The sequence below is a fragment of the Cucumis melo genome, chromosome 11 (assembly GCF_025177605.1).
Source record: "Cucumis melo cultivar AY chromosome 11, USDA_Cmelo_AY_1.0, whole genome shotgun sequence".
Taxonomy (NCBI): domain Eukaryota; kingdom Viridiplantae; phylum Streptophyta; class Magnoliopsida; order Cucurbitales; family Cucurbitaceae; genus Cucumis; species Cucumis melo.
Genome location: NC_066867.1, coordinates 14,789,366 through 14,807,550, shown reverse-complemented (window position 1 = coordinate 14,807,550; position 18,185 = coordinate 14,789,366). Strand labels below are relative to the sequence as shown.

General features: G+C 35.9%; 2 protein-coding genes across 2 annotated transcripts; one reads left to right on the top strand and one right to left on the bottom strand.

Moving 5' to 3' along the window:
- Positions 1 to 1,173: 1,173 nt before the first annotated feature.
- On the top strand, positions 1,174 to 8,444 carry LOC103490427 (uncharacterized). The gene is made up of 22 exons (XM_008449921.2): positions 1,174 to 1,396; positions 1,490 to 2,035; positions 2,118 to 2,374; positions 2,459 to 2,539; positions 2,678 to 2,812; positions 2,937 to 3,061; positions 3,365 to 3,529; positions 3,871 to 3,976; positions 4,081 to 4,186; positions 4,258 to 4,368; positions 4,510 to 4,673; positions 4,758 to 4,875; positions 5,341 to 5,565; positions 5,649 to 5,839; positions 5,967 to 6,134; positions 6,206 to 6,311; positions 6,460 to 6,597; positions 6,761 to 6,919; positions 7,193 to 7,399; positions 7,595 to 7,789; positions 7,896 to 7,967; positions 8,079 to 8,444. The coding sequence occupies exons 1-22, from the start codon at positions 1,349 to 1,351 to the stop codon at positions 8,235 to 8,237; spliced, it is 3,582 nt and encodes a 1,193-aa protein (XP_008448143.2). The 5' UTR covers positions 1,174 to 1,348; the 3' UTR covers positions 8,238 to 8,444.
- A 717-nt stretch (positions 8,445 to 9,161) lies between these two features.
- Positions 9,162 to 17,254, bottom strand: LOC103490426 (flowering time control protein FPA). The gene is made up of 4 exons (XM_008449920.3): positions 16,981 to 17,254; positions 16,572 to 16,895; positions 11,448 to 12,580; positions 9,162 to 10,694 (listed from the first exon to the last, which is right to left on the bottom strand). The coding sequence occupies exons 1-4, from the start codon at positions 16,981 to 16,983 to the stop codon at positions 9,464 to 9,466; spliced, it is 2,691 nt and encodes an 896-aa protein (XP_008448142.2). The 5' UTR covers positions 16,984 to 17,254; the 3' UTR covers positions 9,162 to 9,463.
- Positions 17,255 to 18,185: the final 931 nt, after the last annotated feature.

The window sequence follows — 18,185 nt, the reverse complement described above, 5'->3', positions numbered from 1 at the left end:
ATATATAATAAATTAAATCATCGTATAGAATAAGCTATAGACGATCATTTAAAGAAACAGATCATTTAAACCATCATATTCAATTTGATACACTATCGTTTATAGATACTGATCGTTTAAACCATCATATTGAATTTAATACATGATCATTTAAAGACGCTGATCGTTTAAACAATCGTATTGAATTTGATACACGATCGTTTAAAAACGTTGATCATACAAAATATTGAAAATTTTCATATTCATATAACAAACGATCGTCTGTATATTGTTAAACGATATATAACAAAAGAGTTTGTATATTGACAGAGGTAAACAATCTTCAAAACGATCATCTGTATATTGATAGAGGTAAACGATCAAGTAATTCAATGAAAATTATCCTAAAAAACTTCAAACTATCGATCTTCATAATAAAATGCACAATTCTTACAATGATTCTTAAAAGTTCAAAACGAAAAAAAAAAAAAAAAAAAAAAAAAAAAAAAAAACTCAAATTCTTACAAACAACAAAAAACTCAAACGACATTCATACTGAAATATAAATTCTTAAATCAACGTAAACAATAATCAAAATCTTCAACGATCTTCATAACCAAATACAGGATGTCTCACGGTAATACCTACATACTCTAAATATTTTACCTTCACGTCGAAATATATAATTCTCAGCGAAATTTTATAATTAACTAAATAGTTCAAAGAAAAAATAATATTTAGAATACTCATCGAAACCAAAATAACTGAGACGATATTAACAGAGCAATATACACGATTTTGATTGCCTAAGATGACAAGAAGAGAAACAATGTTATCGAAGATGAAAGATATCACAAAACGGAAACGACGAAAAATATATGAGAGCGAATGTTGTCGAAAATTACGAAAAAGACAATAAATGATCAAGATGAAAGATATATAAAAGACGAGATAAATAACTTGGAAATAACGATCGTGAAAAAATGGAAAAAAGAAGAAAATCAGATTTGAAAGATTGTTTTAAAAGATTAAGGATTGTTTTAAAAGATTAAGGACAAATAAGGAATTATGAAAAGAAAAAGTTACCTCAATAGACTTGTTATACGGGCATTATATAAGTGACCCTAAAATAAATATAGAGAAAATGTTTCTCTTTTTCGGTTTTCGTAAACTATTATTATTATTGTTTAAAAAAAAATCTAGAAACTAGCCGTTAAGAAACAAAGACCCACTGCGCGAATGCGCTGTCACGCTCCCTCTTCTTCTTCTTCATCTTTTTCTTCATCATCATCATTTTCTTTGAATATCCTTAACTCTTCTTCCTTGAGCTCTTTCATCCTCTTTCACTCTCTGTTCCAGCTGAACCAACATGTTCACAGATGGCCTTGATGAAACTGCTATTAACTGGATCAAAAAGGTACTCTTCATTCTTCTCCAACTCCTTGTTTTTTTTTCTTTCTATTTCTCTGTATTTGATTCACGTCTCAAATCATTACTTGTCTTCCCACAGGGTAGGGATACAACACTCCAAGATGAGACTCGACTTCGATCTCCTCTTGCGGAAAAAACCAGCCCCGATCTATTTCCTAAATCACCTTTGGCATATAATACAATCGGATTCATGTCTTCTCACGCTTTGCCACCTTTGAAATTCCATTCTGGATTGCTTCCTCTTCATAGTTTGGCTTCTCCCTCCCACAACTATGAAGAAGACGACGACGATGGAGATTACGACATTAATGAAAGTATTGCTTCGGTTCCATTTGAGGAAGATGGAGATTACTCTGATGACGATGGCCTAGGGTTTCAGGATTTTGATGAAGATGCATTTAGCTACCAGTCTAGTGTATATTCCGGTGGGATTAAAGCACCTGGAACCCGAAGTATGTGTTCTATCAATAGAGGGCATTTGAAGGAAAATCTCAGGATTGAAGTGCCTGTTAATTTAAGAAGATGTCATGATGGGAAGTTGGGATTAAGGAATTTCCCCCAGAATTTTTCTACTCCTAATTATGGAAGTCAGAGGCAGAATCAAGTCCGCTTTCACAGCGCTCGTGTAAGACAAAACCTTCAAAATCCTTTCTAATTCTCTTTGTTTGTTGCAAAATTTCTCAGCTGAAGTGAGTTGATTGTTGCAGGGTCCTCAAGTTCATGCACGTTTATTTGAAGATCTGGCAGGAACCCCCAGTGCACCTCCAATTGCTGATGTTGGAGGTGGGGAAGACACAAGCACAGAGTGCGAAAGTCAGACTAGACGAGATTCAGAAGCTTCAAGTGAAATTGATCAAACTGCTACTGCATGCCCATTGCAGGCACCTGAGGGTCTTAATGGTTGTAAAGAAGTTTTGACAGATTGGAAAGCTTGTTCTCCAGGAACCACCCAAAATTTTGAAAGGTTTAGTGGTTTGTAGTGGACTACTTTTATCTGATAGAGCTTTTAGCTTTGTTTTTCTTTTTTTAATCTTCTTTGGGTGAACAGAACTTCAACTGTAGGTAAAGATTCATATATCTCTAATCTTCAAGCAAACTATCCAGATCCTTCATCCTGTTACAGCACAAGGTCTTAATGAATTCTACTCCTCTTGGTTCTAGATTCAGATAGCTATTCATTAGTTTGTTTTTATCATTTTGCTTTAAGGTACTTTTGATTATTACTGGTCTTTAACATTCTTGCCCATTTTGAGCTTCATAATTGCAGTGGTCAACATGCCTGGCAAACGCTACTTGCATATGATGCTTGTATTCGGTTGTGTCTACAAGCATGGGAAAGAGGCTGCACTGATTCACCAGAATTTTTACGCAACGGGTGCCTGATTCTTCGAAATGCTTTTGGGTAAGAATCATCTTTCTTGTCCATTCTGATTAAACACTGCTCATTTTGTAACTTTATGGTACCGTTTATTGTGGACCTCTTCTTATGGGTTATGGGTTTTTTCTATGAATTGACAACTATGTAGATTACATAAGTTTTTATTGCAACCTCGGCTTGCACAACCAACTGAAAGGGGGAGGAACACTGAGCATTCAGAACAAGTAGTAACTCTGAACCCGAAGAAAGTAGTCGGAAAAATAAGAGTGGAAGGTACGGATAGATTTCTCAGAAGAGTCCACCATATTTTAAGCCGTTATGTGGTTTAGTTCTCTATCAAAAGAAAAGATAACTCCTAGAGGTTTACTTGGTTATGTGTTGTGTTCTCTAACAATCTATTAAAATGAAGTTCCTGCTTTTTATGAGGACTATGCTTTTCACATTCCAGTTTAGTGAACGACCAATTCTCTGCTGGTTCTATCGCTCCCTAGGCTTAGAAATCGAAACAATCTCCTATTCAATATTTTGTTAGTATATTGATTGACCATGATCTTTTTTTCCTTTTGATAATGACAGTGAAAAAGCTTAGATTGATACCAAAGAGAAAACTGATGAACACGTATTCACAAAGAGGCTCAATCTATATGCAAGTAGGAGCAGAGTATATTCGAAATATTTCAGCTTTGGTGAAAAATGGCATAAATTCTCTAAAAGAGGCTTCGTTCACAATTACTACAGAAGGTTTGCAGTTAGTCCCGAGTTTGCATCCTTTTTTCCTATCATTTTAATCTCTCACCAAGTTGAAAAATGATAAGTTCCTTTTGTACGTTTTTTTAAGTGATTTTGTAAGTTTTTTTTACCATGGTTTTCATTAGAGTTGAATTATTAGCCAAGTTCCCAAAAGAAAGTGGTTTATGAAAAATATTGGTTGCAAGTAGATAACAAAGTAAAGACATTTGGAGGTGGCCGGTGGGATGTTGACCGATCTAATTTTCCAAAACCAAAAGCCAGATAACTACCAAGGATTTAATAATTTCCGGTTCCACGGTATAAAGGTGATGTACTATTTTAATGTTTCTCAGAACAATTATCGTGCTTGTTTCAATTGAAGAGTGCTACGGAAGGCTCTGATCTGGAGTCCGATTCTGCTGTTTGCTTGCACCCTGGCAGTGGAGACTACCATGTCTTGTAAGTCCTGTTATTTTCTCATAATTAGTTTAACAGCTTAACTCGTTAAGCAAGAGATCACAAGATTCTAGTATTCTATTTGTATGATGCATTTGTGACTTCAGTTTCCCAGATGCTCCAGGAGATACTCTTTTGCTAGAAATCCAAGATGTTAAAAAAGATACCCATGGTCGAACTACGATTTCAGTTTCCTCCTTGATCGATAACACCGTAAGTAACATTATGATTTCTGCATTTGATCAATCAGTACAAAATGAACTGACTTCACCCATTACATGCAGAATGATAGGATTCGGTGGTGGCCCATATACCATGATGACCAGGAATGTGTTGGAAAAATTCAGCTTTCTATTGTTCATACGATGACAAGTGAGGAGAACAATCATATGAAGGTAATTTTTTCTCCTCACCAATAATGAAGTCAAGCTTTTACACGGAAGCAAATTACTAGGCATATATATATTTTGTTCAAAATGGTGGATGGGATTGGGGCTGGGTTTGACTGATCCTTTGTGGTTCCCCCTATGATACAGAGTGGACCAGTAGTAGAAACTCTTGCCTATGATTTATTGCTAGAGGCTGCTATGCGTGCACAACACTTTTGTTCCACAAATCTTAGGATTGGTGGACTTTGGAAGTGGTTGTTGACTGAATTTGCAGAGTACTATGGAGTTTCTGACTCATACACTAGGATCAGGTATGAATATGCAGAGTCGCAATTTAAGAAGATCAATAACTCATATTCTTGGAAATCTATCAATTAGTTCTTCCTTGTGCGCAGATATCTTTCTCACATCATGAATGTGGCTACTCCAACTAAAGATTGCTTAGAGCTCGTAAATGAATTACTTGAACCCATAATGAAGGCCAAAAGCGATAAAAGTTTAACTCGACAAGAGGTATGTTTGTCCATATACCCATATAAGAGACATCACGATAGTAAGCATCTCTTGAAAATGAGGGTTATTTATCCATATTTGCCTCATAGGAAAATAAGTCTGGGTTTGTATAGTGTGAACTTGTACGGATTTGTGTAGCTTTTGATTGGAAATTTGGATTTATACATCGTGCAATTGATGATTACCCAGGAAAACATAGTTGATTTAAAAGGGTGTAGCTTGAAAGTTGCAATTAAGAAGCTCATAAAAATGGTAAAGATGTAGCTTGAGAGAAGTAGATTTTCACCCTATTCAGAATAGACTGGCAAACCTGCTATTCATTTTGCATTTTTTTGCCTCCAAAATGGCATGTTCTTTATTCTTTAGAGAGACTCCAATTAGTTCTTTCTCTTTTGGGGAATGGCCTAACTATCCGTCCCTCCAATGATGAATCTTTGGTTCTAATTAGTACATTCTCTTTGCCAGAGAAGTATACTGCTGGATTGTGAAACTCAAATTGAGAGTCTGTTGGCAAATGTTTTTGAGAACTACAAGTCATTAGATGAAAACTCACCCACGGGGTTGGCAGATTTACTTGGTCCAATAAAAGACTCTGCAGCACCTGCTCTAACTCCAGCAGTGAAACTCTACACGCAGCTACATGATATACTCTCTCGAGATGCCCAGAATATGCTGAGCAACTATTTTCAGGTACCATCCGTTTTTGAACTCACATAGAACTATACTTTCTTGAGACTTTGGATAAGCAATGCAATTTCCCATGATTGTTGCAGAGAGGGGCAAAAAAACGGTGTCGAAAGTACATGGTTGAGACTGATGAATTTGTCTCGGGAAACTCTGAAGGTCTTCTCATGGATCCAATTACCATATCCACGGCATATTTGAAGATGAAACAGCTATGTAAAAATGTTCGTGATGAAATTCAGGCTGATATCAAAATTCATAATCAGCATATACTACCAAGGTATATTACAGTACACGCTAGCAAAGATAATGAAATTGACAAGATTTTACAAAGTTGGGACGAAGTTCGCATATTACTACACATATGCCTTCAATATGCCCTGACATATTTTACCATTTTGTCACAGTTCGATTGACCTGTCAAACATCACTGCCGCTGTTTACAGTACCGAGTTGTGCAACAGGCTTAGGGGATTCCTCTCTGCATGGCCTCCATCTGGTCCACTGCCTTATGTAAATGAGCTTTTAGTAGCTACTGCTGATTTTGAAAGAAGCCTTGAATCATGGAATATCAGGTTTGTGTTATAAAAATGAGAAGATTGTGCTTGAAATTTCATTTTTTGTCCTGACATTGGGAATCCTTCAGTCCTGTGCAGGGTGGGGTAGACTCTAGAAATCTATTCCACAGCTATATAATGGTGTGGGTACAGGATATGCAACTAAGTTTACTGGATCTATGTAAAGCAGAAAAGGTATGCTCTATCTCAGTATCTTATTAGGAAGCAAAATTGCAAGTCTACATCGGTTTCTCAGTGTTGTAGTAGCTCATTCATCCTTCCTACAAAGAAAGTTACCATCCAGCCCCTAAGCAAATTTTCTTGATTTGATCAACTGACACAGGTGCCATGGTCTGGTGTGTCAACACATCATTCCACCTCGCCCTTTCCAGAGGAGATGTATGAGAAAATAAGAGACTCACTAGTTCAGTATGAAGTAGTGATCAATCGATGGCCTCAGTATTCATTGATTTTAGAAAATGTAAGACTGAAATCAGAGGCCACCATCATATCAGACTACATTCTGTTTTGCATAATGACTTGTTTATAGGCGTCAGTCAATGCCCAAATTTATAAGATTCTAAATTCCCTTCCCTTTTTCGATATATTCACTAGCATTGACTGGCCTTGCTGATTCCTTATAGGCTGTTGCCAATGTCGAGAGAGCAATATTAAAAGCACTTGAAAAACAATACAATGATATCTTGACACCACTGAAAGATACCATTCCAAAGAGGCTGAATATGCACGTCCAGAAGCTAACAAGAAGACAATCAATGGCAATTTACTCCGTTCCTAATCAAGTAGGTTTCCTCTTTTCCTTGTCAGCTTCGGTACCTAGTTCTAGTCATATGGGGATATGGGTAAAACTGTTGTTGTTGCTAGAGAAGAATTGAGGAAGTGTATATTTTCAATCACTTCTCACTACTCGGACTAATTCGAAACAACAGCTTGAGTTAGATAACAAAAACACCCTTCAGATAATACAACATACTTGTAGTTTGTTGTTTTATTCACACACACACACACACATATATCATGAGATTTTCACATTTTTATTACCGTTAACTGAACAGTTGGGAATGTTCCTGAATACCATCAAGAGAATTCTAGATGTCCTACATATTAGAGTTGAAGGTATCTTGAAGTCGTGGGCTTCCTATATGCCTGTTGTGGGAGACAAGAAGTCACTGTTTGGAGAGCAAATGAATGCAATCACGGTTCTTTTGAGGACGAAGTACAAAAACTACTTACAGGCAACTGTAGGGAAGCTCATATGCAATGTAAGCTCACATCACTTTATAATTCCCCGATGACATAGAATGTGTTTATATTTATTCTCAGTTATAAATTATTCTTCCGTAGCACTGTGTCTTAGTTCAAAGGATCAATCAATCTAGTCAATGAAAAAATCTCCATTAACATATAATCATCACTTACAATTTCTACACACCTTATTATCTTGAATTCATCATCAGATGCAAGCCAACCGAAACACAAGACTGAAAAGGATTTTGGAGGAAACGAGGGAAGAAGAAGGGGAGCATGAAGTTCGTGAAAGAATGCAAATGCTAAGTTCTCAACTCGTTGACTCCATATCAAACTTGCACGAGGTTTTCACAGGTCTTATATTCGTTGCAATGTGTCGAGGGCTCTGGGACAGGATGGGACAGGTAAACTTTGGAATGACTTTTTTAAGTATCTCTAAGTATCTTTATGCACTTACATTGGAATTTCGAAAACCCATTTAGTTATTGCAACCATACTATTTTGGAACAGATTGTCTTGAAATTTCTGGAAGGCAGGAAAGAAAACAGAGTATGGTACAATGGGTCATATTACGCTCTTGGGGTATGCAAATTTCCACCCTTATTCTACTCAACTCTTTCTTTGTGCTCACCAACAGCAAGAAAATAATTCATCATCTTGAGCTCACAATGAGTCTACCTTTTGTGTGTGTAGATATTGGATGATACATTTGCTTCTCAAATGCAACGATTACTAGGAAATGCAGTTCAAGAAAAAGATATTGATCCTCCTCGTTCAGTTGTTGAAGCTCGTTCAATTCTCTGTAGGGACTCCACAAATGCTACTGACACTGCCACTTATTTATATCTTTGATAGTTTCAACTCTGTGCCTTCTTCAATTCACATGAATATTCATATACATACCGTAGCGTAGGTGTATAGGTTTATTTACTATTTACGAATTTATTAACGTATTTGTTCAATCTATTTCCATAGGTTATATTGTTGTAATGTTATTACAAAGGATTACTGTTCTATTATTCTTTATATAAAAATCAATAAAAGCAGCTTCTTGATTTTCTTTCAGCAGAGAGTTCAATGCTATCTGGATTAGCCTACCCTCTTACATGATGCTTTATTTTGTTGCTTGTAATCATCATCATCATCGAGGTGTATTTAGCTTGAGAGAGAACCTTTGAGATTCAATTAGATTTAACTTCTCTATAGGCTAATGAGAAATTTTTTAGTTTTAAGAACAATATCATTCTCTCGGATTCACAACCTTTTTTTCTTTTTTTTTTTTTGGCAGTTAGGCATCAAGGTTATTTTGTTTACAGATTAAATACAAGCCATGGCTCATTTAACTGAATAAAATATAAAATAGACCGCCCGTGTTTTTTTCTTTTTTTTTTTTTTTTTTTTTGCAATAATTCTCATTGCTTCATATTATATCCTACCAAATACATCATTTTCTTTATTGTATGCTTTGGTTATGCTTGATTCATTTGAAAAATGCGCAACCTCATTAAGACCCAGTCAATTTACTGCATTTTGACTATTATTATTCATTCTCAAACTTCCATTTCTCTCATCAATTAAATGTAGCATTCTTGGATATTCCAGCAGAACCAAGAAACGAACTTCAATATCATATATTCTAGCCAAACGCATCATCACATTCACAGAATTAAAAAACATCATACGAAGTGTGAAAAATGGTTGAGCCAACCAAGTGGAACGTTCAAGTGGTCGTAACTAAGGAAAAAAACAAAGACCAACAAAATTTCAAGATGGGGATAAAAAAAACAAAATAGCAATACCATCATAAATGCCTCCTGTTTCTAATAGCATCAGAGCAGCAGCTGTTGGCTACTAACTAACTACCAGCTAATCAACATATTATAAACAAGTTAAAAGAAAATGAACATGAGAAAACAAGCCTTGTTATTTAGGATGACAATTATTACCGTTGACAAGTGGCTAATGATGCGTTAGTTCCCTTTTAGAATCGGTTAATTCCTTCACATCATTTGTAGGATGACTATCCCATTGCTTTGATACTCCACATTAGTTTGTTTCACGTGATTAAGCAAGATTGGTCAATTTCCTTTTCCTTGTTGAATTTGTTGAAGAAGAGCAGCTGCCAGCTGCAGAGTAGCTTGGAGGCGTTTCTGTGGATCTGCTTCTGCTTCGCCACGCACATCAGAGTTTTGAACTTCTTGGTGATTATTGCCTAAGGCCTCTGTCTGAACCTCTCTTTGTGCCATAAGCTGTCCACCAGTCGCGTTCAACATCTGGTGCTGTTGTACATGTTGTATATGTGGAGCTTGAACAATTTGGGATGTCTGAGGCTCAGAGTTCATCAGATTAATCTGGAAAGGAACATTTTGGTACCTTGCCAATGGCACAACAGATTCATTGACCGAGTTTCGCTGCCTCAATTCTTCAGTCATAGTTGCATTCGACATATTTGCCATCTGCCTTTGCTGCCCAAGTAGAGAAGATGCTAACTGTGCCAGTTGGTCCGGCGGTAGGGAGGAAAGAGTCGTAGCTAAAGAAGCTGCTGGCTTCATTTCTTGTTGATTTGATAAAGTATAATTACTGGAGCCCGTTTCCCGAATTTCCCTCAGATCGACAAAATGACGTTCTTGAATTACAGAATCCATTGAATTGTTGGAAGGTTGTGGTTGAATATTTCGAATATCCAACATTGAATTCTGTAGATTGAGAGAACTCGAGTTTGGTCCCATGGCATTTTGTTGTTGAATTGAATACTCATGCCTGTTGTCAACATATTGGTCAGACAAACTTCCAGCAGACTGGGCCGAACCATGAAATAACACAGGTGAAGCTGAAGTAGCAACATTCCTCGGCAAGGGTGTACTATTGATTCCTGATTTACTGAGATCGGATAAAGGTGATACAGGGCCAAACCTGGCGGGAGGCACAGGTAATTTTGTATATAATGTTTCACTATGTAAAGGTAACAAGTTTGCATCTTTCGTTTCATTTTGATAAGGAGGAGGTCTTGTAATGGCACCGGGACGCTCTAACCTCAGAACTACTCCTGAAATGCTCAATTTACCTGGTACTTTGAGCACCTTTTCTGAGAACTCCGATGGTGGTACAAGAAACAAGGTGGTTCTATCATCCAACTTCGAAACAGCTGCTCGTTGCTTTTCACCAAGATAGTGCATGAATTCGTTGTAGAGTACGATGTCAGAATCACTTTCAGGTACAAAGAAAACAACCCAAGCACTAGCTGCTTCATAGTAATGCTTTGAAAGCATGTCTAGACCAGTTCTTGCAGTACAATCCAAGAACTCTGGCCTGCAAAATACGAGACCAATTTCACAAGTGATCTATATGAGTTAATAGGACATTTTTCACAGGCGAGATTAAAGTCTCGTTGGACCATCTGCATACAATTTATGGACAGCCCTTTGAATTCCATGAAAGTCAAATTACAATAGAAGCAAATCTGATCGCATAAAACTGTGGGAGGTTTTGGGTAAAATCATCTGAATGTTTTGCTCTTTAGAATGCTAAATAATGAGTCCAAATGCATATAAAAAAGAACAAAACAAAAATCGAGACAAAGGATTGCTTAACATGTTTCATCTTCAAAACTACAGCTACCGTGAAAGTACAAAGTTTCTCACCTTAATTCATAATTAAATCATTTAATGAAAACTTCACAAATCATAGCCAGAACAACAAAAATTTTCAGTTTTCTACATGCTTTATCTCTCGATTCAAATAATAACTACTGTTTTATTTTTTAAATCAAAAGAAACTGAAAAACCTGTCTCTAACAATTATATCATAAACAAATAGACAGTGAATATGTCACTCATAAATACATGGAAAATAATACGAGCCGATGAAAAGCAAAAACTAAGATGGAATTATAATAGTAGGAAAAAAAATAAAGGAAAGAGGTTCGTGGAGTTACTGGAAGAAGAAGAGAAGTGCATTTAACCCTTGTTAATGCCCAAGGCTAAATGAGAGCAAATAAAGTTAGCATTATAATTAAAGATGATTTTTTGTAAAAAAAAATAAAAAGGAATATCAAATACTTACAACAGTATATCCAGAACCTTTCCCACAGGAAAACAGCGAGCACGACAAACAGGTGTTCCACCCTTTGCAATGGTTCCTTCCCATTTCCACTCTTTTACAGTTGACTGTTCTGAATCAGGAGAGAACCTTTTCCTTGCAACATCATTGGGTGGCAGAAAATCAGGATCCTGAAAATTATCGTATGGTTCCCTCCAATGTTCACTCTTTTCTCCATACGATACGGGCATGGTTATAGGCCGATCTGGAGTCTGTTTATACCCTAAAGGTAGCCCAGACTTCATCTTCTTATCAAAAGTTTCTGATGGGGGAAAATCAGGATATAACTTTGGAATAATACGTTTATCTTGTTCCAAATCAGATAATGGGTACTCAGGGAGCTCTTTATCTTGGGGAAAGGCTCCAGTCTTCAATTTCTTGGACCCATGATACAAGTTCATATCCTCTGGCAAGTCCCATGGATCGTCATAAAATGGACTAGGTTGTGGAAGTCTCTGAGGAAAGTTATTTAAAGGACCTCTTTCTTTTGTTGGACTACCATGTTCATACCTATCTAGGGATGGACCTAATTTTGATGAGAATTCTCCAGACCTCTTTATTTCGAACCCATTGTTCCCACTAGTCCATAAATTACTTTTCCTATTAAAACCACGGGAATCAAAATCTCCAGAATCCATGTTTGAGAAGAGGTGAGGAGATCTTGGAGAAAGAGGTGCATTTATTGAGCTCCTTCCACCGTTTGATGAACCAGAATCATTTTTTGCAAAACAAATATGTACTCGGGGATTTCCAAATAGTTTCCCCTGTAGAGTCTCTTTAGCCCTCCAAGCTGATGCCACACCTCGAAAACGAACGAAAGCATATGTCCGCCCAGGGAATGTTGTAATCTTATCAATTTCCCCAAACGGTGAAAAGGCCTTCCTTAATATCATTTCATCCACTTTTAACAATGCTGGAAATCCTATCCATAACACTTCACTGGGCTCTGTATTTTTATCGCTCATTTTGGACTTTTCAGGATAAAACTGGTCAGGACTAACATGTCGTCCTTGTGAGAAAGAACCCCTCGCTCCATAATATTTTTCTTCTCGATGTTGAGAATAGTCTTCATCGCGTGAAGATGCAGATGGCTTATCCTGCGAGCAAAATTCTAATTAAAGAGAAATATGGTAAAAATTTGAATAGTCAGTGTCTCTTTCTTGTTATGTGTTTAGTCTTTTAATGTTGATTACTGCAGACAAAATCCACAGCACAAAAGGCCTATTGAACCATGACTGAATGGTCATGCCAAATTGCAAACATGTGATTTAGTCTATGCAACTTTTTAAGGCTTTGATTCGATGATGAGAAGCTGCAAATTATGGACGTCATTCACAAGCAGAAAAAGTACGCTTCCACAATAATCTCAAACTTTCTACAGTAGTATCACCATTCTTCCCATGCTAAAATGCGTTTGCATATTGTTATTTGTTACACTAAAACCTAAGTATGAGTTAGAAGAAAAACAATAGAGCAGTATAATGGATAATATTAATGTACTGAATTAAGAGGAAGAAAAAGAAACCTCCAATGTAAAACCCATCATAGATTACATGTTGTTGAAATCAAGTAGTTCTATGAAGAACTCTTGATGTGTAAATCAATCCTAGAGAAACAAATTTTCCAAAAGGTAAGCCATCGCCACACAAAGCCTAACCTTTTTCAGCTCATATTCACCAAGGTCTATAAACATAACTCTTATTTAACTATTGTTTTGTTAGACATATAAAGCAATATTAAGCCAATCCCAAAAAACACCCTAAAGGCCATGAGAGAAGTCCCAATATCAAGAGGGGAGCCCCACACAGAAGGCTGTCTACTAGACACCATACGAAACATCTGTTAAAGGGAAGAAAATGTACGTATGTGCAATCAAATTTTCATGTAGATCTCACACTCAATCAAGTACACCACACCTGCTGTTGCAAGAACCAATATTATATGTGCTGGACTTCCCTAAATCAGGCACAAAAGAACCGTTCCTTTCACAAAATGCAAGCCTCCTACAATAATCCATAGGACTTTTGGTTTGGTGTGTACTGAGGTATCCATTGTATGACGTATTGACAATTTACCATTCTTGAGTTTTTTAGTTCTGATTAATTGAGCAATAAAACTTCTGTGTTTGTATAGTTAGAATAAGATAAGGACATTGCATATATCCTTTTTGTTTCACTCCATACTTCGTTGAAGGTCATGCTTAGCTCAGCACCACATATCCAGCTTCCATGAAGTGTTTACTTTGCACCTAAATGCTACAAACTTCTATTTAGGACTTAACTAGAAAGTTCTCTTCGTATCCCTTTATACATCTTTTCTATATATATAAGAGTTTACCATGTTTTTTAGTACAGATCGCAGTAACATGTTTTAAAGTTTTTAATTAAAAAGAAGTGCTTCTGATCAAGAGAAGTCACATATTTCTTGTATTCTTTCACTCATTCTCATAAGTAAAATTGATCTAATACAACTCAGGTATGCTGCCAAACAGTCCTCTTCTGAACTCATACAACTTAGGTATTGTGTTTAGCACAATATACACACTTCTGCTTCATTGGAAGGTTTAAGCAACATATAAAATGCATCTCTCCTATATCAGGATTTCATTGTGTTTCAAGATAAGATGAACGGAGAAAATAAATGATGTACCCAGGGTTCTCAACATGTTTCTGAGAATTTCCTCAGAATTTTCAACATTCTTTGAAGAGTATCACAATGGAAAGAGAAATATGATCAAGAAAATTGAAAAGACAGCCTCTGTTTCTTGCTACATATTGAGTGTTCTTTGAATGTGAAAGTATCCATACATTAGTAGATATTTGATTACTTCAGATAAAAAATAACACAGCACAAAAAGTCAATTGAACTATGTCTTGTGAGCTTTTGCATTATGTTACATTGAATGGTCATGTCAAATTGCAAACATCTGATTCAGTCTAAGACTTTGATTCGATGATGAGAAGCTGCAAATTACGGACGTATCCACCAGCAGAAAAAGTAAGGTTCTACAATAATCTCAAACTTTCTACAGTAACATCATCATTCTTCCCATGCTAAAACACGTTTACACATTGTTATTTGCTACACTAAAACCTAAAGATGCATTAGAAGAAAAACAATACAGCAGTATAATGAATAATAACATATTAATGTGCTGGATTCTGCTTACATGATGCTGAATTCAGTAGTTCTATGACAAGCTTTTTATGTGTGGTTATGTTCAAAACAACAGAGCAGCATAATGAATAATAATATATTAATGTGCTGGATTCTGCTTATATGATGTTGAATTCAGTAGTTCTCATACAAACTCTTGACGTGTGGTTACGTTCAGAACAACTGTATGCGTAATGATGATTAGCTTAGATGTCAAAATTGTTTTGGCTTCCCAATATACTCTTGTTTGATGATGAAAGGGATATTCAAAGTTAAAGATGTCCCCTTAAAAGGTAAAGGTTGTGTAAAGAAGTCCAATGCAATGATAATTTTGTTCATCAAAGAATTTAGATAATTATATTTTCCCAGTATTTCCCTTTTCATTAGATGAAATAAGTATAGTGCAGGAAATTTGGGGTTTATGTGACACTTGTAAATTACTCAGATCTTCCTTTTATCCATGGATATTTTCTCTCTGAGTGATACCAATAAATTCAGTCATTCGTAGCCAAAAAAACATAGGGGCTTTCATAATAATGGGGTTTGAACCTGATACTCTAAAGTTTAATTAGAAATTTTGATATCTGCTTGTCTAATGGTTGGTATGTCACGAAGACCTTTAGTGCTACAAACTAGGAATATCTGAAGCTTTTTCAGAAAAAAAATCTTCAGAGACAAACTCCAATTTTCCAGATGGCACACATTTCTACCATTTAATAGGTATGCACAATGCAAAGGTACACACTTCAACAATACACTATGAAACAATACACTACAACCTTAGAAATCTGAATAGGTTATGTCTAAACAGTTGGTCAAGGAGATGCTTTTGCTGATTTGCTGTGAAAGAACATAAAAAGTACACATTTTTTCCTTGGACATTAATTTGTAACAATTAATAACTGTTAACATTGGAATCTGAAAGACTTGTTTCTGAAACTGCAAAAAGCTTTCTTAAATTACAATATCATTATATTCTTGAGATTTCTTCAATATATTGCTTGCTGTCAATACTAGGGAATAGCATGTAAGTTACAATGCTTTATTGTTCTAGATTGAGAAGGCATTGAATCTGTTATTTCAATTTGCACCTGTGAAGCATGTCTAAACTCTTGGGCTGTGATAAGAGGGATGATTAGATCACAACATGAAGAAAGAATCAAAGATGACTAAAAGAATGTGCAAGATCAAAGGACTGTTCAACTACAATGTATGTCTATTTTTTGTAGCAAATGTAACTCATACTGCTCCTTGATTCTTGCACGTTTTTAAGCTGTCATAGTCCATGCTATTGAAATCACAAAATACAAGTTTCTATCTTTTACATAAATGAAGTTATTCCTTGGCCTAGCCATTTCTTTTGTTGCCTAGGGGTGTTAAATTAAGCATGTTTGTGAGTTTGTTGAGTGTTTCGTCGTTTTGATTGAAGAATGTAATGCCACTTGCTTTGTCGTCATGTCCTTATGGGTCAACTGAGATCCATAGATCTTGTATGTAATCAACTCAAGAGAAATTTTCAAGGCAAACGAAGTGGAAGGCATTACATATGACACCGAGCAGTTAAAGCTTTAACATTTTAGGTAATGCCAGTTGAGATTAAGAACTGATTGAGACTATATAAAACATTAGAATTCTGTTACAATGATACTCTGGAGAAGTGATCAAAGTCGCGTAGTTCAGTGAGTTTGGGGGTGGCCTAGAGTTAGAGCCAAGAAATTGAGTGGTCAGCAATGTCTTGTATGGAGTTATGAGAGAGCATTTGGATTAGACTTAGTAAAGAGGTACACGAGTTGAAGTGGTGTCATGTCATAATTTCTCATACTGAAGTTTTCCAATAAATAAATATATTTATCAAAGATATACAATAAGGAAACATAAAAAAGAATTTGAAGAAAGGAACAGATAGATTATATAAGTTGGGGCAAGACTAACCGCCTTGGTAAACTCAATTTTAATGGGATTCCCTCCAAGAGAAAAACCTTGAAGCTCTCTCATGGCAGCCATTGCATCTTCATCCCTTTTGAAATTGATGAAAGCATAGCTCCTACTGGGCTGGAAAGCAATACTGTCAAGCTCTCCAAACTGTGAAAAGTAGCGGCTAAGATCACGCTCAACTACAACATGAGCCAAATTTCCAACCCAAAGATGTCTCGAGGGAGGATTGCTGCTATTGCTATGGCCAGACTGTGGCTTCTCGTCAAATCTCGACATATAATCTTTTCGGTAACGATCCCTTCCTCCATCAACCCGACCCGACTAATCAAAAACAAGAAATCGAATTAGAGGAACGAACACAGCATGGAAATAAAGTTCAAACTACATTGAAGCGAAAAGAACTCACCATTTCAAGCCAAAAAGGAAAAGAAAAAAAAAAAGCCGAAAGCTACTACGGAAAATTCAAGGAAGAAGTTTTTGAAACTTGGAAATAGTAATACGAAGGAAGACACTAGTGGAAGTGAATCTCCATTGGATTAAGAGAGGAAAAAGCAGCTTCAAAAACTGTTGGAGACTGAGTTTCTTCATCAACCCTTGCTCCAGCAAATTCATATCTTCCCCGTCCTTAGGGTTCAGAACTTTCGAATTCTTTTTATTTATTAAAATCCTTTCTTCCTTTTTTCTGTCGATTAGGAAGCGAAGATTTATCGTCCAACCCTCGTGCCAGCTCAGCCACACGGTAATGGATTCTATGTAGAATCTTTTATTAAAATAGCCCTTCCTGGGTAAATTTTTTATACGTAACAAACTTAGTCATCTTTTAAATATTTCGAATTTGTCGTAGCAGCTTTCTTCTCTTTTAGTTGCAATTTCTTATTGTCTTCCTTCTTTTCTCGTTGTGCTATTTCTTTGCATGTCTTCCTCCTTTTTTTATTGCGATTTCTTTTCATGTCTTCTTTTATAAAAAAATAGCAAAATCTAAAAGATCGCGCATAAAGAATCTTCTAAAAATCATTTAGATTGGAGTAGTCACATTTAGATTGGAATAGCCAAATGTAAATGATTAAACAATCGTGTAAAAAAATAAATCATCGCATATCCAAATCTAAATGATCATATACCAAAAGAATTAAAAAAATTGTTCAATCAAATTTAAACGATCGTGTACCAAATTTTGAAAAAAAAAATCGTTTAGATTTAGACCAAATCTAAACGATAACCAAATTTAAACGTAACAAAATTAAACATAACAAAACTAAATGATCGTGTAACAGAATTAAACGATAGAATTGAAAAAATAAATTGTAGCAAAATCTAAACGACCAATACTAAAAGATCGTGTACCAAACAATAACCAACTCTAAACGATCGTGTACCAAATAGATTACGCGCACGTTGTTGACGGTGTAGTTGTCGGGGCCTTTTTTGTATTTTTCACAATGCGTCTATAGGCTTTTTCCATTTTCGGAATTGTTCTATACAGTGTAAATATTTTGTCGTTTTGTTATAAAACAATATCAAAAATGGAAAAAGTCCACAGGCCCACCGCAAAATATACCAAAAATGTCCCGTCAACCACGTCGTCAACAATGCGCATGTAACATATTTGGT